Source organism: Macaca nemestrina, chromosome 13, assembly GCF_043159975.1.
Source record: "Macaca nemestrina isolate mMacNem1 chromosome 13, mMacNem.hap1, whole genome shotgun sequence".
NCBI lineage: Eukaryota > Metazoa > Chordata > Mammalia > Primates > Cercopithecidae > Macaca > Macaca nemestrina.
In genome coordinates this window covers 25,252,343-25,274,818 of record NC_092137.1, presented here as the reverse complement: position 1 = coordinate 25,274,818, position 22,476 = coordinate 25,252,343, and the positions used below count along the sequence as shown (strand labels likewise).

Here is a 22,476-nt window from a genome sequence, read left to right as displayed (position 1 = left end):
GAGTTGCGGTACAAGTGGAGGGGCTCATTGGCGTGTCTGTGTTGGCATCGCACGGCTTCCTCGCACCCCTCTGTCCTGTGGCTGGCAGTGGGTGTCTGCAGGCGTGGGGGCGCCTCCTTCTCAAGTCTGTGCATGTGACGGTGAAGAGACCGTGGCTGGCCTGATGCCAGGGTTCCCGGGTGGCATGGAATGGATCTCACGGAGGCCTTAAAAGCACCATGGCAGGTCCGGCCCTCTGGGTGACCAAGGTGAGGTCACCCCCCTATCTGCTGGGCTCTGGGAGAGTAAGCAAGAGGAGCTCCTGGTGGGAAAGGAAGAGGCAAGAGAGGAGGGAGAATGGCATCTACCCATCCCCCACCCCCATGGAACCCCCCCTTCCTGGGTGAGCGCTGCATGTGGGCTGCAGCCTGGGGACAGGGCTCCTTGCCCCAGGTGCCAGGGCCTCATCTCCCCTGTACCATGACCCTCACCTCTCCTCCTCCTGGGTTTTAGATAACAATAGTAAAGCAATACTTAAAAATCACTTCTGGCTGGGCGTGGTGGCTCACACCTGTAATCTCAGTACTTTGAGAGGCCGAGGCAGGTGGATTACTGGAGGTTGGGAGTTCACAACCAGCCTGACCAACATAGAGAAACTCTGTCTCTACTAAAAATACAAAATTAGCCGGGCGTGGTGGCACATGCCTGTACTCCCAGCTACTCGGGAGGCTGAGGCAGGAGAATTGCTTGAACCCAGGAGGCGGAGGTTGTAATGAGCCGAGATCACACCATTGCACTCCAGCCTGGGCAACAGAGTGAGACTGCATCTCAAAAAAAAAAAAGAAAAAAAAATCACTTCCATAAAATTAACTGGATATGGTGGCACACGCCAGTGGTCCCAGCTCCTTGGGAGGCTGAGATAGGAAAATCGTTGAATTTGAGGCTGCAGGGGGCTATGGTCACACCCCTGCACTCCAGCCTGGGCAGCAGAGTGAGACCTTATCTCGAAAAAAATTTTTTTTAAATTACTTCCGTAAACATAAAAAATTAGGCATGGTGGCAGGCATCTGTAGTCCCTGGTACTAGTGAAACTGAGGCGGGAAGGTTGCTTAAGCCCAGGAATTCAAGGCCACAGTAAGCCGTGATTGTGCCACCACACTCCAACCTGAGTGACAAAGCGAGACCCTGTCTCTTAAAAAAAAGAAAAAAATCACCTCCCCCTATTAGGAGTTTCAGACTTTGCCCCACCCTGGGAGGCAAGGCTTTGCCTGGAGTGAAGGAGGGGCAGGAGGTCTGGGTCTCGCCCAGACTTTGGGCAAAGGGGGAAGAGGAGGTGGCGGCAGGGCTGGGGAATTGGTTCCGGCTGGGCAGGCCACAGCAGAGGGCTCCTCCTTGCCTTGCCTCTGGCTTTTGCTTGAGTTGGGCGCTGGTCAGGGGAAGGCCACCAGCCTCTGCCCAGCCTTTCTTGGGCACTGCACTGCCACCTGTGCCTTCTCCGAACCCTGGGGGCGTTTGTGAGCTTGCACTGTTTTGAGACTCAACCCAGAGTGGGAGTCGGTCTTCAGATGTCTCCCCTATACCTGGGCCGTCCTGGAAGCTTTACTGCTCAGAGGCGTGTGACCCAAGGCAGGCCTCAGAAAAGCGAGCATCGCTCCAGCTCCCCCAGGATCCCTTTGAAAATTACATTTATTAATTTTATAAGCATATGTATGCCCAGTCCTGTGTGGGATGCTAGAGAGCCGTAGGTGGAGAGGCTCACAAAGTTAAATAAGATCAGCCGGCCCGGGGCTCCTGCCTGTAATCCCAGCACTTTGGGAGGCAGAGGCAGGCGGATCACCTGAGGTCAGGAGTTTGACACCAGCCTGGCCAACATGGAGAAACTCCATCTCTACTAAAAATACAAAAATTAGCCAGGCATGGTGGCAGGCACCTGTAATCCCAGCTACTCGGGAGGCTGAGGCAGGAGAGTCGCTTGAACTCGGGAGGCGGAGCTTGCAGTGAGCTGGAGCGGCAGAACGAGACTCCGTCCCCCCCCCCAAAAAAATGTGAAATAATGCAAGGCTCACAGTTAAGGAGGGAGGCCACAGTACACAGATAATTAGATTCGGAGGTATGAGGTGTAAGGAGATTGGGTGAGAAAGCACTTTGTAAACAAACATGGCATGCATTGGAGGGGACAGCAGTGAGGGGTGTGGTGGGTTCACCCCCACCCTTCAGGGCGAGGCTGGGTCAGCAGCTGTCCACACCTGCCAACTACAGGGGGCCGAGGGGTCCAGATCCTTCCACACACAGACTTTAAAATGCTCCTTAGAAGACAGAAAGTAGAAGAGTGGTGACTGGGGGAGAGGCGACTGGGAAGTTAGTACTGAATGGAGGCAGAGTTTTTGTTTGGGATTGTGAAAAAGTTCTGGAGATGGATGGGGGTAAAGGCTGTATAAGAGTGTACTTAAAGTACGCTTGAAAAGGGTTAAAATAGGCCGGGCGCGGTGGCTCAAGCCTGTAATCCCAGCACTTTGGGAGGCTGAGATGGGCGGATCACAAGGTCAGGAGATCGAGACTATCCTGGCTAACACGTTGAAACCCATCTCTACTAAAAAAAAATACAAAAAACTAGCCGGGCAACAAAGGGCGCCTGTAGTCCCAGCTACTCGGGAGGCTGAGGCAAGAGAATGGCGTAAACCCGGGAGGCGGAGCTTGCAGTGAGCTGAGATCCGGCCACTGCACTCCAGCCTGGGCGACAGAGCCAGACTCCGTTTCAAAAAAAAAAAAAAAAAAAAAAAAGGGTTAAAATGGTAAATGTCATATATGTTTTATCCCAGTTTTTTAAAAGTTTACAAAAGTGTTTCTAGGCCGGGCACAGTGGCTTACACCTGTAATCCTAGCACTTTGGGAGGGCGAGGTGGGCGGATCACGAGGTCAGAAATTCAAGACCAGTCTGGCCAAGATGGTGAAACCATGTCTCTACTAAAAATACGAAAGTTAGCCAGGCCTGGTGGCAGTGAGCTGAGATAATGCCACTGCACTCCAGCCTGGGTGAAAGAGCAAGACTCTGTCTCAAAAAAAAAAAAAAAAAAAAAAGTGTTTCTTTTTTTTTTTTGATACGGAGTCTCACTCTGTTGCCCAGGCTGGAGTGCAGTGGCGAGATCTTGGCTCACTGCAGGCTCTGCCTCCCGGGTTCACACCATTCTCCTGCCTCAGCCTTCCCAGCAGCTGGGACTACAGGCGCCCGCCACCACGCCCAGCTAATTTTTTGTATTTTTAGTAGAGACAGGGTTTCACCATGTTATCCAGGATGGTCTCGATCTGCTGACCTCGTGATCCAACCACCTCAGCCTCCCAAAGTGCTGGGATTACAGGCGTGAGCCACCACGCCTGGCCAAAAAAAGTGTTTCTTAAGCCAGGCATGGTGGCTCATGCCTGTAATCTCAGCATTTTGGGAGGCCGAGACGGGTGAATTACCTGAGGTCAGGAGTTTGAATCCAGCCTAGCCAACACGGTGAAACCCCATCTTTACCAAAAATACTAAAAGTTAGTCAAGTGTGGTAGCGGATACCTGTAATCCCAACTACTTGGGAGGCTGAGGCAGTAGAATTGCTTGAATCCAGGAGGTGGAGGTTGTAGTGAGCCGAGACTGCGTCACTGCACTCCAGCCTGGGCAACAAGAGTGAAACTCCATCTCAAAAAAAAAAAAAAAAAGCGTTCCTTAGATAAAGGCAGTTTCTGTCCTTGCCCCTACCCTCAGTCCTGGGTTTTTCAAAGACACTATTGCCATTTTGTCTGGACTAAATCTCTGTTGTAGGGGGTGTCCTCTGTCTGGTGGGGTGTTCAGCAGCTTCCCTAGCCTCTACTCACTAGATGCCAGCACCTCTCCCCAACCATGTGGTGGCCAAAAAAGTCTTCACACACATGCCAAAATGTCCTGGTGGGGAGGTAGCAAAATTGCCCCAGTTGAGAACTACGGCCTTAACCTGCCTCGAAAAGCGGCTCACAGGAGAGGACTGAGGAAAAACCGGAGGCAAGGTGGGGGTTCTGCCCAGAAGGAAAGCAAAGGGTGGCAAACTCTGAGGGACCCCAGGTAGTAGCAGGCAGGATTTGAAGACCCAAAGTGAGGCATACCGGCTGGGAGTAGGTGGACAGTGGGTGATAGGACCGAGCTGTACTGAAATCTAGAATGATACTAGATTCACAACCCTCCTGTGTCCCCCATCTGGCCCCCCATGGGAGGAGAAGTGATGGGTACTTACTGCGGCTTTTCCCATTCGGAAATTGTCACCTGCAGCTGCACCTGCTGGTGGTGCCTTCTAGGATGGTCGGCACCCACAACCCAGCCCTCTCCCAGATAATGGGCAACATGAGTATCTCAGGGGTGTGCTATGTCTCCTTTCAAGATGACTGTCAAAATAAAAGCAAACAAAAGCAGATTGTTTAACAGACATGGCAGCAAAGCTGAAACTCCCTGTAGCTTGCGTGCAGGAGGTTCTCAGTTTTAGCCTCGTCTTTGCCATTCACGAATCAATTGTGAATATTGGCTGAGCACTTGTGAGGTGCCCCACTCCGTGCTAAGTCCAGCCGGATCAAGCAAAGTCTCTGCCCTCCAGAGGTCAACAAGGTGTGGAGACAGGAGAAAGGAGGGGAGGAGAGTGGCTGGGAGGAGGGCATGGAGTTGGGGGCAGAAGAGGCCAGGCCTGGCTGGGGTACCCCTCCCTTCTGGGCTTCCAGGCTGAGGTTTCTGCCCTTCTCACCAGGGATGGCTCCTTCAGTGAGCGCCCAGCTCTTCCCCAGAGACTTGGACAGTTGCTTCAGGCCATTTGACTGGGACCTTGTTCCTTCCTCTGGATGGTTTTGTCCTGCTGGTTACCCTGAGCCCCAGAGAGCCCCAGTGAGGAGCCACACTTAGCTTGAGGGAGTTCTTGATGGGTAGGATGAGTTAAGGGTTGAGCGTGGCAGAAGTCATGGGCCCCCGCTAACCCCAGAACTTTGGCTGAATCAGCTCATCCAGAACCTGAGCGAGCAGATGAGCAGGAGGGGATGGTTGGGCAGAGGACGATGTGGACCAGATGCGGGAGTGGGGATTTCAGCTGGTGAGCTAACCTGGGGCTGGAAATGAGCACCATGCCCTGCTCCCCCATCATCTGCCCAGCGTGCCCGACTCCCACCTGGCTTTGAGGGCATCTCTAGGAGAATGGCGCCTCTGGTGCTGTTGCAGACTGGGGAGAGGTGCTGGCATCTAGTGAGTAGAGGCCAGGGCAGGGCTTACTAGTGTGCATGAATGACTGGGTTGGTCGGAAGCCTGGGGCTGTGTTGGGCCTCAGAGTCGGCCCTCATGGGTCTCTATGCTACGGCCCTCATGGGTCTCTATGCTACGGAGTCAGCAGTCAACAGGAAGTGAGTCCCAGCATGAGAGGAGGCCGTGTGGTCCCAGGCAGGAAGTGAGTGACAGTGGAGTTGCCTCCAGCAGCTTTGCGGGGCTCAGAACCTGCCCCAATCTGAGGTGTCTGCAGGGCAGCAAATGATGAGAAGAAAGGAAGATGCAGCCATGCAAAAGTCTGTCTCTGACCTAAGCTTCTTAGCTCAAGTTGGCCAGACAGGACCCCATGCACACCTCCGTGGTAGTGCCATGTTGGGGGCTTTGGGGTACCTGGCACAGCTGGACCCTGGAAGGTGGCTGTCAGTGCAGGGGTACACTCCACTCTTCAGGCTGCTGGGGCTCATGACTGAGCCTTGAAGGGTGACAGACAGGGTTTACACCAGGGAGGACCATTCTAGGCTGGAAATGCCCTCTTTGCTTAAGCAGGGTGGGAGGAGAGGTGTTCTGAGTTCTGAGGAGGGTCCTGACACACAGGATGGAGGCAGGGGCGATAGGCAGGGGTCCACTTTCCTTCCTGGATTTGACCTTCCCAACTCTGCTGGCATCAGCCCAAGCCCCCAGGCACAGCAGAGGACTTCTCGCTTTCACCAGTCACCTCCTCTTCCTCTCTTTGCAGCCCTCTGCCTCCAACTGCTGAGGAGTACACACATGCAGCTTCTGTGGGCGCTTCCCTCCTGGAAGCAGGACTGCCCAGCCGCCCTGCACAGCAGGAAAGGAGCTTGGCAGGCCCTGCAGTTCCTTCTGCTCCCTCTCCAGCTGCTCCCTGTGCCCGGGTCCCCGTCCAGGGAGGAAAGCATACCTGAGAAGACTCTGGTTTTGTTTTTGTTTTTGTTTTCCCAAGGCCGTTGTCCCTAATTGCCACCTCTGGGGTTCCTCACCAAATAACAGTGGGTTCAGAGTTCAAGTCTTAGACCGTTAGAACAAAAGCAGCCTTGGAAATAGGGCTTTGCAGGGGAGGGGCTGGAGACCCAGTGCTCTCTCAGGCTGTGCACTTGAGTGGTGGGAAACTCTAGAGGGAATTTGGCAGTATCTCTGCACACTTAGCTGGACAGGCCCTTTCACCCGGCCAGACCACTTCTGGAACTCCGTCCCATGGAAACACGCAGCTGTACAGAGCTGTCAGTGCAAGGGTATTCACTGCAGCGAAAAGCAAATCAGCCCAAATGCCCACCATCAGGGAACGGCATGCATACATTTTGGAGCATCCAGATCCATCTGCACTGGGATGGAGGGATGCCCACTCTGCTTGTTAAGTGAAAAAGCAAGTTGCAGAACATTACGACTAGTATGATACCCTTTTGGAAAAAAACATTTCTGGATCTGAGTGTGTATATGAATACATATGTATAAACATGTAACTTACACATGATTGTCAATGCATAGGAAAAAGTCTGGAAAGGATGCTCACTGAACTGTTAATAATGGGTACCTCCAGGGAGAGATTTTGGGGGTAGGGAGCTGAAATAGGAGCTTTAACCTTTTAGCATTATTCATTTTTTTGTATAGTTTGATTTTCTTTTTTTTTGAGATGGAGTCTCGCTCTGTGGCCCAGTGCAGTGGCGCAATCTCAGCTCACTGCAACCTCTACTTCCTGGGTTGAAGTGATTCTCCTGCCTCAGCCTCCCAAATAGCTGGGATTACAGGCATGCACCACCACGCCCAGCTAATGTTTAGTAGAGACAGGGTTTTGCCATGTTAGCCAGGCTGGTCTCAAACTCCTGACGTCAGGTGATCCTCCTGCCTCAGCCTCCCGAAGTGCTAGGATTATAGGCATGAGCCACTACGCCCGGCTATAGTTTGATTTTTTTATGATATATGTGTCTGACTTTTATAAGTAGAAAAAAAAAAAAGACAAAAAAGACAAAACTTCCATTGGTCTAGACCAGTCATCTCTGGTCTAGACATCTGACAGGTGGGGAAACCGAGGTGCTGAGTGCCTTATCTGAGGTTTGCTGAGCTGATGCTGTCCCTGCCTTTCTACTGGGTAGGTGTTCTGCATAAGGAGCCGAGCCAGCACGGCAGAGTTGCTGAGTGCAGCCTGGTGCCTGTGGGTGTGGCAGAGTGTCGAGCCGTGGGGACCCCTGCCTGTTCCTGTCCCATGCTGGACACCTCCATTCTTCTTGAGGTGTCCTGGCCCACTTGCCTCTGGATGGCTGAGGACTGAATATATACCCACAGCAGAGCACACAGCAGGCACCGGCTCTCCTGCTCTTGCTTTGTCCTTGCAAAGCCTGTGACCTGGAGCAAATCACAAAATTTCAGAGAACCTCAGGTTCCTCACCTGCTTCCCAGGGAGGCTGAGAAACTCTGAGGAGGTAATAAGTGAGGAGCTTTGTCCACTGTGCAGTGATACGCACAGACAGCCACGATTATTCTTTATTTGATTTTTATTACCTGGAACCTTAGTGAGTTCAGTTCTTAGACTCTAGGGGATAAAGAAATGATTTCCCTTGAAGGGAATGAGAGACCCCAGTGCTCAGGAAGGGTTGTTGCAGAGCCTGAAAACTGTTTGCCAGAGCCTTTGCTCTTCTGGGTCTGAGTGCCTGAAAGAATCTGGGGCGGCCCAGGCCAAGGGAGAAGGCTGTGCTAGGCTATGAGCCCACAGAACGCTTTTCTAGGGGGCCTCCTTCGACTCTCATGCCTCAAGAGATCAAGAGGAAAGCTGGGAGAGCACTGACCACAGAAGGCAGACCAGACTGAGTCCCAGACTTGATCTGGTGGCACTGCAACCTTCTGGAGGAGGGGCTTCTTATTGGATTATAGGTGGCACAAGGAGCCTTTTTTTTTTTTTTTTTGAGACGGAGTTTTGTTCTTGTTGCCCGGGCTGGAGACAAATGGCACGATCTCTGCTCACCGCAACCTCTGCCTCCCAGGTTCAAGCGGTTCTCTTGCTTCCTGAGTACCTAGGATTACAGGCGCCCACCACCATCCCCGACTAACTTTGTATTTTTAGTAGAGATGGGGTTTCTCCACGTTGATCAGGCTGGTCTTAAACTCCTGACCTCAGGTGATCCACCCACCTCGGCCTCCCAAAGTGCTAGGATTACAGGTGTGAGCCACCACGCCTGGCCAGAGCATTTCTTTTTGAACAGGGGCTGCAGAGATGGTTTGGACATCCTATGTAACCTCAGTGAGTGGTGGTGGGGTGGGGGTACAGATCCCTTGAGAAGTACAACCAGGCTGCCAAACCTGCTTGGATTCTTTTCCTGTTTCTTAAGCTGGAGTCCACAGACCCGTGATTTCAAGGGGTCAAGTCCATGAATCCTTTGGTATTGAAAGCAAAATTGTGAATGTATCTGCTTGCTTGAAGATTTATATGAACACAATTTCTGGACAGAAAGTGCATAATCTTCTCTAGAATTTCAGAGCGGTCAATAATCCGAAACAGGCTAAGCCTACTGATCTAACCCTCCTTTTGGATATCTTTCTTGTATTTGCAGGTGGAAAGCAGTGACACGCCAAAGGACCCTGCGGTGACCTCCAAGTCCCCATCCATGGCCCAGGACTCAGGCTCCTCAGAGCTGTTACCCAACGGGGACTTGGAGAAGCGGAGTGAGCCCCAGCCAGAGGAGGGGAGCCCTGCTGGGGGGCAGAAGGGCGGGACCCCAGCAGAGGGAGAGGGTGCAGCTGAGACCCCGCCTGAAGCCTCAAGAGCAGTGGAAAATGGCTGCTGTACCCCCAAGGAGGGCCGAGGAGCACCTGCAGAAGCGGGTGAGTCCTCAGCACCAGGGGCAGCCTCTTCTGGGCCCACCAACATACCCTGAGAGTCAGGGACTTGGGTCTCCAGCAGGTCCCAGGAAGGATGGGCTGGGTCGTGGCTAAAGGTCTGCTTGCCAAGGCTATGGCCTGGAGGCTACTGGCTGGATGCAGTCTGCACATATGTTTTATTTGGCCCATAGAGTGTTTTAAACATTTAAAAAATTAGTTGCCAGTATTTAAAAATCAAAAAATTTCACATAAAAGTCTGGAGTTTTGGCTTCTCATGAAAAAAAAAAAAAAAGCTAGATCTGGCAACAGTGGGCTTTCGTAACGCCAGCGATTGCTAGACTGGGATAATGGCTGTCCCTCCATCGCCTTCTGTGGCTGGTTGTGGGCCTTAGTTTTCTGCAGCTCTGCCTGGCCTGCTCACTCTCCCACGTGCCCTGCAGCTCCTGGGGATTGCTGTATTTGTAGTCCATGGCCTGGGTACTCAAGGGCAGCAGACACCCTGTTTGCCTCCCTGAGTGCAGAGGTCCTAAGCCCACCCTAGTTGGGCTGACTCGACTGGAAATTTGGTTGTGACAGTGGCATGGGGAGGGGGCTGGGTGAGGGTATTCTGTGTAGTGCCCAGTCCAGGCCTCTTCATCTGGGGACTTTTTGGCCTAACCCTGGAAGCCTGGAAAGTTGCCCACTTTTCTCTTTCAGGTTAAGCCAGCAATTTCAGGGCCAACCGAGCTGTAAACATGTTAGTAATGAGGACAACTAGCATTTGTACAGGGCTTCACAGTTTACAAAGCGCTTTCTCATACATTATCACATTTGATCCTCCCAGGGCCCTGCCAGGTTGTTTTGCATATGTGCATTTTAATTTCAAAAAGTCTTCCTTCCAAGCGTGTATGATGGAATGAGTAAATTGATTAATTGGCGTAACTTATTTTGCATGGATCCAACCTAATGTTCATGCAGGATAGAGAACCAGAATACACATTTTCAAACTTATTAAGAAGCTTTTATTCATTTATTATTCAAAAAAGATGTATGATGCTCCCATTAGGTGCAGAACACTACAGAGGGAATCTGTATTAGTTGTTTTATTTACTCCTCTAACAATCTTATTCAAGAGATATGATTATCCTCATTTTCAGGAGAAAAATATTGAGGCTAAAAGCGATGATGTGACTTGCTCATGGAGCCCCAACCTTAAGTGGCAGATCCAGGGCTCATTCAGTCCTGGTCTTGTGCCTTTCTACTATTTTCCACTGTCCTGGAATGGGGCTTGGTGCAGAGACGGGTCCTGGACTGTCTGATGCTTCCTGGGAGTGGGAAGGGCCTGAGAGGAATGAGACAGCTGAGGAAAGGGAGAAGACACCATTCTTCCCATTAACAATGCCAGGTGTGTGAGAGAACCCATCAGCCCTGCCCTCCCAAATGTGGTGTTCCTCATGGGCTGACTGCAGTTGACTTCGCTTCCCAGGACCCCACGATGACTCCTGCCAAGCTGCTACCCAGGGTCATGGCATTCCTTCCTGCCCTGCAGCATGGAGCCATAGCCCCAAAGCTGTTCTCTGGTCTTGAGGGTTTGTTTTCACTTTGGGATTTCCCTGCTTCCATTTCTAGTTGTTCTCAAGGGCTCCTGCATCGCTCAGTCAACAGGTGTTTCTTAAAACACCCATTCAGGGTGTGCTAGGATCCATACCAGGGACTAGGGAAACTGTTATGAACAAAAACCTGGTTCTTGCCCTCAAGGACCTCACAGTCAGCTGGAGAGACAGACATTAATGAGAAATCCACGCTTAAAAAGATGGGATTACACATGGAGATAAGCGCTCTAAGGGAAGTGAAACATGTCCAGGGGAACTACAATGAAGAACCTGAGTTGGCCTGGGCTGTCCAGCCTGAGCTGAAGGGCGAGGGAGTCCATTGGGTGAGGGGTAGAGGAAGAGAGTGAGAACAGGGAAGAAGGCTCCCAGGTGGGAGGGAGCAGGGCACCCAGCAGACTGACAGATGTCACAAGGCTAGAGTGTAGAGAGCAAAGGAGAAGGGTGTGGAAAGTGCTGGGGCAGACAGGCCAGGCCTTCAAGGTGGCTGCTGGGGCTGGGGGCGGGGGTGGGGTGCGGAGGTGGGGGTGGGGGTGGGGCGGACAGTGTGTATGTGTGATGTAATCAGCTTTGCAATTTGAAAAGCTCACTATGTCATCTGGATCCTGGGATGGAATGGAGGAGCTGGGAAGCAGGATGGCAGCGGAGATGAAGGGAGGGGACAAATGCCAGGGACATGAGAGGTGAGGGAGAGATGCTGTCAAGGATGATTCCTGGGTCTGGGACTTTCAGACAGGTGGATCTTCCTTAGAATCTTAGTGCTGAGTATGGTAGGCAAAAACTCTTTAAGTCTCCTTGACCTCCAAAATTTGGCCTTGAGGCTGGGCGCAGTGGCTCATGCTGGTAATCCTAGCACTTTGGGAGGCCCAGGCGGGCAGATGACTTGAGGTCAGGAGTTTGAGACCAGCCAGGCCAACACAGTGAAACCTTGTCTCTACTAAAAATACAAAAAAAAATTAGCCGAGCTTGGTGGCGCATGCCTGTAGTCCCAGCTACTCAGAAGTCCGAGACAGGAGAATCACTTAAACCCAGGAGGCGGACGTTGCAGTAAGCCAAGATTGCACCACTGCACTCCAGCCTGGGCAATAGAGTGAGACTCCATTTCAAAAAAAAAAACAAAAATACCAAACTTTGGCCTTGGTGCACTCCGGTGTGGCCCCAGCTATCCAGGAAGCATAGATTCTGGCAGGGATGAGAGCTAGTAGGATCCCTGAAGGCCACTGTGCACTGCCTGGAAGCTGAAATTGGTGAGATGTTACCTAGTGGGGTGGGCAGTGGCCTAGGCTTTGCCAGTGTGCAACGGGCAATGCCTTAATCAGGCTGTAGAGGCTCGGTCACGGTTCCAGCAGTCAGCTGACATAGAACACATGCTCAGCTGGTTGATTCAGATGAGGAAGGATACTAAGGCCCCGGAGAGGATGTGGCTCGGCCGTGGTCTCCTTTCAGTTCCCGTTATTCCAGGTCTCTTTTCAGGGGACGCTCTCCTGGAACCCCTTTCATGAGCTCCTGTACAGCAGCAACAGGCTTTTTAAGGCAGCGTTTCTTATAGCCTGAGCATGTGCTGAAAGTACAGCCAGGAGAAAGAATCAGGAAGAGGGGAGATGTTGAGATGAGTGATAGGGACAGGAGCCAACATCCGACAGGCCCATGCTTGTCTCGGGTCTGCTCCTGCCCCCGCCAGCATTAAAGCCATAATGATGATGGTGGCAGTGGCAATGTGGCTTTCCCTTACTGAGTATTGACTGTATTGGGCATTCTCTCTCCTTGCTGCTCACGGTGGTCCACAGACCAGCAGCGTTGGCAGCACCCAGGGATTTAGAAGTGCAGAATTGCAGGCTCTGCTGAAGACCTGCTGGATCAGAATCTGCATTTTAAAGAGGCCCTCATGCTTCCCATGCATATGAAAGTTTCAGAAGCTCTGCTGTGTATTATGCCCCATGTGTGATCATGGGAGGAAGACTTTTTTTTTTTTTTTTTTTTTTTTTTGAGACAGAGTCTCATTCACTCTGTCACCCAAGCTGGAGTGCAGTGGCACGATCTTGGCTTACTGCAACCTCCCCCTCCCAGGTTCAAGTGATTCTCCTGCCTCAGCCTCCCAAGTAGCTGGGATTACAGGCGCCCGCCACCTTGCCCTGCTAATTTTTGTAATTTTAGTAGAGACAGGGTTTCGCCATGTTGGCCAGGCTGGTCTCAGACTCCTGATCTTATAGGTGATCCGCCCACCTCGGCCTTCCAAAGTGCTGGGATTACAGGTATGAGCCACTGCACCCAGCCTGGAAGACTCTTATCATCCCTATTTTTCAGATGGGGAGACTGAAGCTTCAGAAAGGTTAAATTACTTACCCAAGATTATACAACTGGTAAGAGACTGGATTAGGGTCAGCACAAAGCCCCTCTCTGCTCAGACTGAGCACAGGGCCCCTTTTCAGGCCAGTGACTGCCCTCTGAGGTAAACCTGGCTACAGCCTGGTCATGGAGATTTGCGTTCATTTTAAAGAGAACTTGGGTGTCCTCTGGCTGAGTATAGCTCAGACTAAGAGGCAAGTGTTAGAAGCACCCTGGCCTCCCCTGCCCCCAGGTCCTGAGATGCACTAGGGTTATGTTCGGCTTGCCAGGGCCACACTGGAAGGACACAGCCACCTGGCCCTGGTGGTGACCCTGGGCCTGGGCCAGGAGCAGTTGGGCTGCATAGGCCGTACTGAGAGAGCAGCTGACCCTCCCTGACTCACGACAAGTGCCGCATTCCGAGGCGGCTGGGCCAGGCTGGAAAGCGTGTGTGTGTGTGTGTGTGTGTGTGTGTGTGTGTGTGTGTGATCACTCAAGTGGGCATGCGCAGAGTCGTCAGGGAGAAAATTCCAGAAAGAAGCCAATTGGAAACTGCATAAGGAAAAATCGTTCTGTTTTGGGGACCCTGGGGGCTGGGAAATTAGGAAGGGGTCACATCGAGAAATAACAGTAGTGGTGCAGCGGAGAGGGAGCTGGCCGGGGCATCCGGACCCCTGAAAGCTCATCTCAGCTCTGGCCTTAAGTCACTCCACCCGCCAGGTCTCAGCTTTCTGCAAAATTTAAGTGCTGAACAAGTACTCGGGAAAGCCTTTCAACCCTGATTTTCTAATATTCTAATGAATAAATATCTGTAAAAGTAATTAAATGCCATGGTGGGTCCCAGGTAGGAAACCTTATCTAAAGCAGGCTGGGGAGAGAATGCAGTCGGGAACCCCATGTCCAGGTCCCGGAGCCAGCCCGGGGGTCCTCCACTCCCCGCCCCAGACGCAGGGCTGACACAGCGGTTCCCAGCGCCACCGCGAGCCCCCGAGCCCCGCCGCCCCGCCGGGTCAGTGTCAGCCTAGACCGCCAGGCCGCCCCCTCCCCGGCCGCCACCTGATCGCGGGCAGGCGCCCCCTGCTGGGAGCCCGGAGCCTCGCCGGGCAGAGCGACCAGGTCTGGGAGGAGGGGGGAGCCCTGGCCTGGGAGTCGGGAGGCCCGGGACAGACTGGAGGGGGCCCTACGAGAAAGGTGGGGAGCTGGCTGTGGTGGGAGAGAGGACAGAAAGGAAACAGGGAGGCAGAGCCAGACAAGACAGTTGAGACAGGCCTTAAAAGGCCGGTCACGAACAAAGCGCTGGCGAGTGCGCGCCCGCCCACGCGCACAGGTGCCCGCGACAGACGCCCCGTCCCCGCCCACGAGGCCCCCGCGGGATGAGCCCGGCGCCAGGCCCGCACCCACGGCGGCGCTCCTGCCTCCCTCCCCCGGTGCTCCCGGGCCTAGCTAGCGGGAGTCGCTGTCACCCGGGACAGAACCACTGAGGACAGCGCTGTCTTGGGCGCCCGGGGGCAGCCCAAACCCAGCCCAGGACCCCCCTGTCACGAGGGAAGGGAGTGGCCTCCCGGGCTGAGGACCCGCGGCGTGAACACTGTGGCTGGCTTCCGCTTCACAGCCAGGAGATGAAGTCGGGGCTGTTTTTTCCGTTTCAAGCTCTTTGTCTCCCCCCACCCCAAGCTACCATAAGCCAGCCTTAGTGACCTTCCTGCAGTGGGTCCAGGCCCGATACGCTCTCGGCTCCCGACAAAGACGCTCAGGGGCCCAGGTGGAAGGAGGGCTCACTTCCCCACCTCCAGCAAGAAGCTAGGGGAGGCAGAATCAGTCAGCCCCGCAGCCTGCAGGGCGTTGAGCCTGGAAGGGGTGCCTGGAAAGGGTGGTGAGGACCTGGTGGGGAGTACAGGGGGCTGCTTGGGAGGAACGCAGCTCCCCTTATGCTGGGGGCCTGGAGAAGCACCGCGAGAGGGCAGGGTCTCAATAGGGAAGCTGAGGCCGGGCGCGGTGGCTCAAGCCTGTAATCCCAGCACTTTGGGAGGCCGAGACGGGCGGATCACGAGGTCAGGAGATCGAGACCATCCTGGCTAACACGGTGAAACCCCATCTCTACTAAAAAATACAAAAAACTAGCCGGGCGCGGTGGCGGGCGCCTGTAGTCCCAACTACTCGGGAGGCTGAGGCAGGAGAATGGCGTGAACCCGGGAGGCGGAGCTTGCAGTGAGCTGAGATCCGGCCACTGCACTCCAGCCTGGGCGGCAGAGCGAGACTCCGTCTCAAAAAAAAAAAAAAAAAAAAAAAAAATAGGGAAGCTGAGACTTCCCTGCCAGGACCTGGAATCAGGGCCACAATACCACACTAACATGTATTGAACACCTACAGTATGCCAGGCCCCATGCTAGGCACTTAATGCTCATCATAACCTAATGATTTTAGAACATTTATCTATCTTGATTCAGTGGGAAAACAGGCCAGGAGAGGTCACAGAGGTCACACTGGAATCCAAACTCAAGTCTTCTAGATTAAAGGCTGAGCTCCGGGGCCTGAGCATGGGGTAGGGAGTGGAGGGACAGAGAATGAGATTAGTAATAGAATCATAATATTTGGACCTGCAGGCGGACCTTGGAAATCGCATCCAGCATCCTTATTTTCCAGATGAGGAAACTGAGTCTCGTAGAGAGGAAGTTGCTTCACCGGGGTCTTGTTCCAGTTGGCCCGGTACCCACCGCCCCCCAGTACATGCCCTTATGCCCAGAAGGCCTCTTTGCAAACACTCCCTTGCAGGGCCAGGGAGGCCGCTCAGGCTGGCCCTCCGGCCCAGGCCTTCCTGCACCCCCTCCACTTTCCACACCCCCTCTGCCATCCTGCTCCTCCTCTGGGGAAGGAGGTCTCTTGACTGGGAGCAGCAGAACGGGGGTATTTTCAGTCCCCTTCTGTGTACCTGAGACAGAGTCAACAGGCCAGAAACCCAGCTCTGACTTTCCTCGTGTTCCCTCTTGCCTGGGCCTCAAGGCCTGCCCCTGCCCGAGTTCTTTCTCTGCCCTAGGCCCTGCTGGGTCCTCAGGGTCAGCACTGTGCCTGGCATGTCGTGGGCCATCATATTTAACTCATGAACAGCTAAACGGCCAGAGGACCCCCATCCCCTGTGGCAGGGACCCCAGGCACAAGGTGGGGCCTATGAGCCACTCTAGTAATTCTGCCGACCAACGAACTGGTCCCTTTGTTCTTCCCTCTCCACAGGCAAAGAACAGAAGGAGACCAACATCGAATCCATGAAAATGGAGGCAAGTGTTCCACCCCCAGGGGCTCTGTGGATCCTAATTCTAGAAGAAGGACACGGGTGGCGAGGGTGTGTGAGGGGGTGGAGGGTGGGCCCCTCCTCCTCCTTTACACATCCCTCTGTGGGAAGGAGAGGAAGTGGGTGTGGAGGTTGGAAGTCCCCCAACAAGGCAGCCGGCTCATCCCCCTCCAGAGGCCAGGCACCTCCCTTTGTGGCCTGTGGCTGTGTCCATGTGCCCCCTACCCCCACCACACATGTCCCTCGCTCCTCAAGCCCACACAGGGTCTGCCCAGCACTCCCAGGGGTGCCCTCTCTGGCCAGGAGCCAGTGTCCACATTGTGTTTGAGGTGAGTGCCTCCTCGGTGGGTCTGTCCGTTCCCACCCTAATGCCCTAATATCTGTCTCTCTGTCCTAGGGCTCCCGGGGCCGGCTGCGGGGTGGCTTGGGCTGGGAGTCCAGCCTCCGTCAGCGGCCCATGCCGAGGCACACCTTCCAGGCGGGGGACCCCTACTACATCAGCAAGCGCAAGCGGGACGAGTGGCTGGCACGCTGGAAAAGGGAGGTGAGGCGCCTTCTGGCCTGGGCCCCAGCCTTTCCTGCAGAACTGGAAAAGCAGAAGTGATGGGCCTCAGTTTCCCCTTCAGGCTAACCCTTAGAACTTACTGGGAACCACTTAATCTCTAGGCAGTGATGACTGGTTCATCTGCTCCTTCAGCAGATGCTTACTGGACACTTACTGTATACCTGGCTGTGTACTAGGCCCTGGGCATATATGGTTCCTGCCCTCATGGAGTTGACATTCTGATGGGGGAGACAGGCAGAACATAAAGAAACAAGGGGCTGAAATAGAAGATAGCAGAGGCCTGCTTTAGTTGGGGTGGTCAAGAAAGGCTTCTTGGAGGAGGTGGCATTTCAGTTAAGATCTGAAGGAACTGAAGAGCCGGCTCTGTGGGGGGTGGGGTGGGGGAGAGTGTTCCAGGCAGAGGAAACAGCATCAGCAAAGCCTTGGCTTGACTTGTTTGGCAAACTGTGTGCCAGGGTGAAATGGCAAAGGAGAAAGAGCCAGATGCAGCCGGAGAGGCAGACGGGGCACCACACATCAGGGCTCTGCAGGGTCTGCCCAAAAGCTGGCTTACTTCTGACAATACTGAGCAGCCATAGAAGGTTTCTGTGTACAGGAAGGATTTGATGTGGATTTGAGAGGCAGCAATGGAGACAGAGGAGAGCTTTGGGGTGTATTTTGGAGCTAGAATCGTTAGGGCTTGACTGGAGGGGAGGGGAACTGGTGGACTCAAGGAGGACTCCCGGGGGTCTGGCCTGAACACCTGGTGATGGTTGTGCTATTTGCTCAGATGGGAAGACCCAGGGAAGGATGAGGTTTGGGATAGGTGGGAATCGAGGGCTTCGTGTGAGACGCCAGGTGCCTGGAGTCTGGGCCGTAGGGAAGTACGGGTGACAGAGGTGGGAGTTGAGAGCAGAACCCTGGCATTTAAATCCATGGGAACTTAAGGGCTCAGCAAGGAGAGAGGGAGGAGAGACAAAGTCTCAGAATCGTGTCCATGAAAACCCTGACATTTGTGGGCCACATGGAGAGGAGGAGTGGCAGGCAGCGGGGACCGAGGGAGAAGACAGGACAGAGCGATATCTGGGGAAGCAAGGGGTTTTCCCGGAGGGTGGCTGCCCAGCCCTAGGGAAAGCTGAGTTCATTGAGACATGCCCATGGCATTGGACAACCTGGAAGGAGCTGGTGACTTTTCAGAGAAGCTTCTTAGGGGTGGGGGAGGTGGGAACAGCCCATGGAGGGCTTCAGCCATGCAGAGAGGTGAGAAAATGGAGGCTGAAAGACTGAGGAGGAAAATCAACTCGCCACGCACAATTTTTGAGCTGTCTTGTATGTTTGATTAGTAGAGAACGGGGTACAAAGAGAAGTGGGTGGTGACCTAGCTGCACAGGAAAAGAGAGGAAACTGCCACCACGTGGGGCACTTCACATGAACTCAGCTCTCATTTCGTCTTTACCCCAGGCCTCCAGGGGAAGGCGGCCCTGTTCATCTGTTTGCCTTTGTGTGAGAGCTTTCTCTAGAGAAAGTGCAGAACAGAGGCCAGGCGCGGTGGCTCACGCCTGTAATCTCAGCACTTTGGGAAGCTGAAAGGAGGTCAGGAGTTCGAGACCAGCCTGGCTAGCTTGGTGAAACCCCCGTCTCTACCAAAAATACAAAAAATTAGCCAGGCGTGGTGGCTCACACCTGTAATCCCAGCACTTTGGGAGGCTGAGGCAGGCGGATCACCTAAGATCAGGAGTTCAAGACCAGCCTGGCCAACATGGCAGAACCCCATCTCTACTAAAAATACAAAAAATTAGCCGGGTATGGTGGCAGGCGCCTGTAATCCCAGCTACTCGGGAGGCTGAGGCAGGAGAATCACTTGAACCTGGGAGGCAGAGATTGCAGTGAGCGGAGATCACACCATGCCCTCTAGCCTGGATAACAAGAGCGAAACTCTGTCTTAAAAAAAAAAAAATACAAAAAATACAAAAAACTAGCCAGGTGTGGTGGTGTGTGCCTGTAGTCCCAGCTACTTGAGAGGCTGAGGCAGGAGAATTGCTTGAACCCAGCAGGTGGAGGTTGCAGTGAGGCGAGATCGCACCACTACACTCCAGCCCGGGCGACAGAGCGAGACTCCATCTCCAAAAAAAAAAAAAAAAAAAAGGGAAAAAGTGCAGAACAGGGTGGGGGTTCTAGCTGCTTGATTGTTTTCATTTCCTCTGGGATCCAGGAAGGCAGAAACTACTTTCCCGGAAGAGCCCGGAGAAAGGGTAGCCTGTCTGAGGTCTGGGAGGAGAGGCACTTACACCTGTGCGTGGAATGTTGTGTTTGGGGTGGAAATTCAGGAACTGAGGCTGTTCTCTCTCAGTCAGTCGCTGCACTCCTGGGTGTCCTGCAACCCGGAAACAGGGACTTTGCTTTTTTAGCTCTTGGTTTTTTGAGCGAAGTGTTTCTGTTGTCATTTAGCTCTGGGGCAAGAAGCTTAGACATTATGACTTTTAGGACCTGGAAGAACTTTCAGAAATTCCGTGATTCTCAAACTATGCTCCCTTGAAGAAGCAGTATGGAGGCCTGCCCTCAGTTACAGTGAACTCCCAGAAAAAATTAGATCATAGATACATTTTCTCAATTTTAGGTCTCTACTAAAATTTAAAAAGACTTTTTTGGGCTGGGCACAGTGGCTCACACCTGTAACCCCAACACTTCAGGAGGCCGAGATGGGTGGATCATCTGAGGTCAGGAGTTTGAGACCAGCCTGGCCAACATGTTGAAACCCCGTCTCTACTACAAATACAAAAATTTGCTGGGCGTAGTGGTGGGCACCTGTAATCCCAGCTACTTGGGAAGCTGAAGCAGGAGAATCACTGGAACTCAGGAGGCGGAGGTTGCAATGAGCCGAGATTGTGCCACTGCACTCCAACCTGGGTGACAGAACGAGACTCTGTCTCAAAAAACGGCCGGGCGCGGTGGCTCAAGCCTGTAATCCCAGCACTTTGGGAGGCCGAGACGGGCGGATCACGAGGTCAGGAGATCGAGACCATCCTGGCGAACACGGTGAAACCCCGTCTCTACTAAAAAAATACAAAAAACTAGCTGGGCGAGGTGGCGGGCGCCTGTAGTCCCAGCTACTCAGGAGGCTGAGGCAGGAGAATGGCGTAAACCCGGGAGGCGGAGCTTGCAGTGAGCTGAGATCCAGCCACTGCACTCCAGCCTGGGCGACAGAGCGAGACTCCGTCTCAAAAATAAATAAATAAATAAACAAAACGGACTTTGTAAAACTCATGAACATCTTCGAACATATGCAGAAGCAGAGAGTAGTGTAACGACCTCCCATTGCCATCAGCTGGCTCCAGCAATTCTCAAAAGATTTTCTAGTAAGTCTTCAACCCTTGGCATTTGCATCCCCACTCCCAACCAATGAAGGTAACAGTAGGCATTACCAGAAAAACCAGAATGTTGATTTAATTTAAAAGACTTTAGTACATGTGACTTGCGATGTGGAGATCTCCAAACAAAATATATTTTCTTCTAATATAACATTATTCCTTATTCATATGCTATAATTAAAGAATTCCACGAGTTCTAGTACAAGTTTTAGAACTACTGATCTCATTTTCAGACTAGGTGACTTGGGGTGACCGAGTTTGATAACTGGCCACAAGCTCACAATGAAGAATTGGGAACAGGACTAGAATGGAATTAGAATTTAGGTTTCCTGTTCTGATGTGGGGCCCAGCCCCTGACTGTCACACAGTCTTCTCCTGGGCTCTGCCTGGGGTTAGGGAAGGGCTAGATGCAGGTATCAAGAAGATTGGGAAAACACAGGTAGCTTTCAGGATTCCCAAGTCCCCCTCAGACTCAAGAGTAGCAGCTGTTGCTATCAGGCCTGTTTTCTTTGTTTGTTTGTTTGTTTGTTTTCGAGATGGAGTTTCGCTCTTGTTGCCCAGGCTGGAATGCAATGGCTAGATCTCGGCTCACTGCAGCCTCTCCCTCCTGGGTTCAAGCGATTCTCCTGCCTCAGCCTCCCGAGTAGCTGGGATTACAGGCACCTGCCAACACACCCGGCTTTTTGTATTTTTAGCAGAGATGGGGGTTTTACCATGTTGGTCAGGCACGAACTCCTGACCTCAGGTGATCTGCCCGCCTTGGCCTCCCAAAGTGCTGGGATTACAGGCGTGAACCACTGCATCCGGCCTATCAGACCTGTTTTTTTTGTTTTGTTTTGTTTTTGAGACAGAGTTTCGCTCTTGTTGCCCAAGCTGGAGTGCAATGGCACGATCTCGGCTCACTGCAACCTCCGTCTCCCAGGTTCAAGCGATTCTCCTGCGTCAGCTTCTCCAGTAGCTGGGATTACAGGCACACACCACCACGCCTGGCTAATTTTTTGTCATGTTTTCTAAATGGTGTAATAACAGCACAGACATTTCTTCTCTTTTCTCAGTCTCATTTTGCTCTCTGACATTTGAGCCCTTCTGAAACTGCCTCCCTGGGCCTTCCCAAGGCCCCTGCAGGTTCCTCCCCACCTCCTTCAGCTGATCTCAAGCAGCAACCTCTGTTAACTGCATCCCCAGATCTCCACCCCCCACCCTCTGCCAGTGTTGATCCACTAACCACTTACCCACCCTCCTAGATCCAACTACCCACCTCCTCCCAAAAAAGGCACCTCCCCTCCCGACAAACCACCCAGCCTTCAGGACCCAGCTCCAGCTGTTCCCCAGGCAATATCACTTGAAGGGCCAGCCAGCACTTCCTAATCTCAGGATGCAACGCCTGCAACCCTTCATTCAGGGCACCTTTACTGAGCCGATTTCCAGAAGCCTCCACAGCTGAGCGACACGTAAGATACTGGGGCTACCGAAGGCATAGAGGATTCCTAGTTTTCCCGTGATAGGATGAGGGCTCATAGCGCCTGCAGAAAAAGCTGCCCTGAACTGGGCATAGACAACGAACGCTGCCTGGGGTCATCTATGCATCAGCAGGAGGTGGCTTCTGGCTTTTGACGGTTGAACTGGAATTTAGGGGAGGGGTGAGGAAGGCATTTCAGAGGGAGGAATATAGCAAGCACATACCTCCCGAGGCACAAGACACATGGGCTTTTCAGGAACGGGAGTTTGTTGTGGTGGTGCACAGCGGGTGTGGGCAGAGAGCAGCTAGGAAATGTGGCTGGAAGGTGGGGCGGGGTCAGAAGGTCTCCCGTGCTCTACTGGGGAGCAGCCACCAGACCCGAGGCTGCACCCGCCCTTCCCCTAGGCTGTGTGCCCCACCTGGGGGTTCTTCCCTCAGAATGCACTCCCCAGCTTAACTTGCTTCTCCTTGCCCACCCTTGTCAGACCAGTTACTAAGTGAGCCCACCCCAGATTACCCACTCCAGGCTTTCCCTCCCCCAAGATTTAAGACGACTCAGAATGCCACAAAATGAAAGAACTGGAAAATAAGTGAATGGGGAAAATGAGACATTTCCACAGTCCCTGAGGCTGAAGTGAGAATTCATGCTGGAGCTGGGAAGGAAGTTGTTGTCTTGTGTCTGTTCCATCTCCTGTTGCTCTTCCTTCACCTGCTTACTAGTCCTGTAAGGACTAAGCTCTGCTTTAATCATGATCACACCCTGCTGTAGAACCTCCAGTGGCTCCCCATTGTCTCCCCCATCATGTCAGATGCCCTCTGGCTATTTCTCAAGTCTTCAACCCTGCGACCT

The 22,476-nt window shown here is 53.1% G+C and overlaps 1 protein-coding gene across 6 annotated transcripts in view; it reads left to right on the top strand.

Annotated features, from left to right (window-relative positions):
* LOC105479801 (DNA methyltransferase 3 alpha) overlaps positions 1 to 22,476 on the top strand; it is a 114,810-nt gene that overhangs the window by 50,869 nt on the left and 41,465 nt on the right. For 5 of the 6 annotated variants that reach the window (XM_011738093.3, XM_011738092.3, XM_011738094.3 and 2 more), the window contains 3 exons: positions 8,788 to 9,058; positions 16,198 to 16,241; positions 16,653 to 16,799. In XM_011738093.3, the coding sequence (XP_011736395.1) occupies positions 8,788 to 9,058; positions 16,198 to 16,241; positions 16,653 to 16,799 (462 nt within the window). Of the gene's footprint in view, positions 1 to 8,787; positions 9,059 to 15,652; positions 15,676 to 16,197; positions 16,242 to 16,652; positions 16,800 to 22,476 lie in introns of those variants that run through there. The other variant, XM_071076306.1, reaches the window with a different exon arrangement.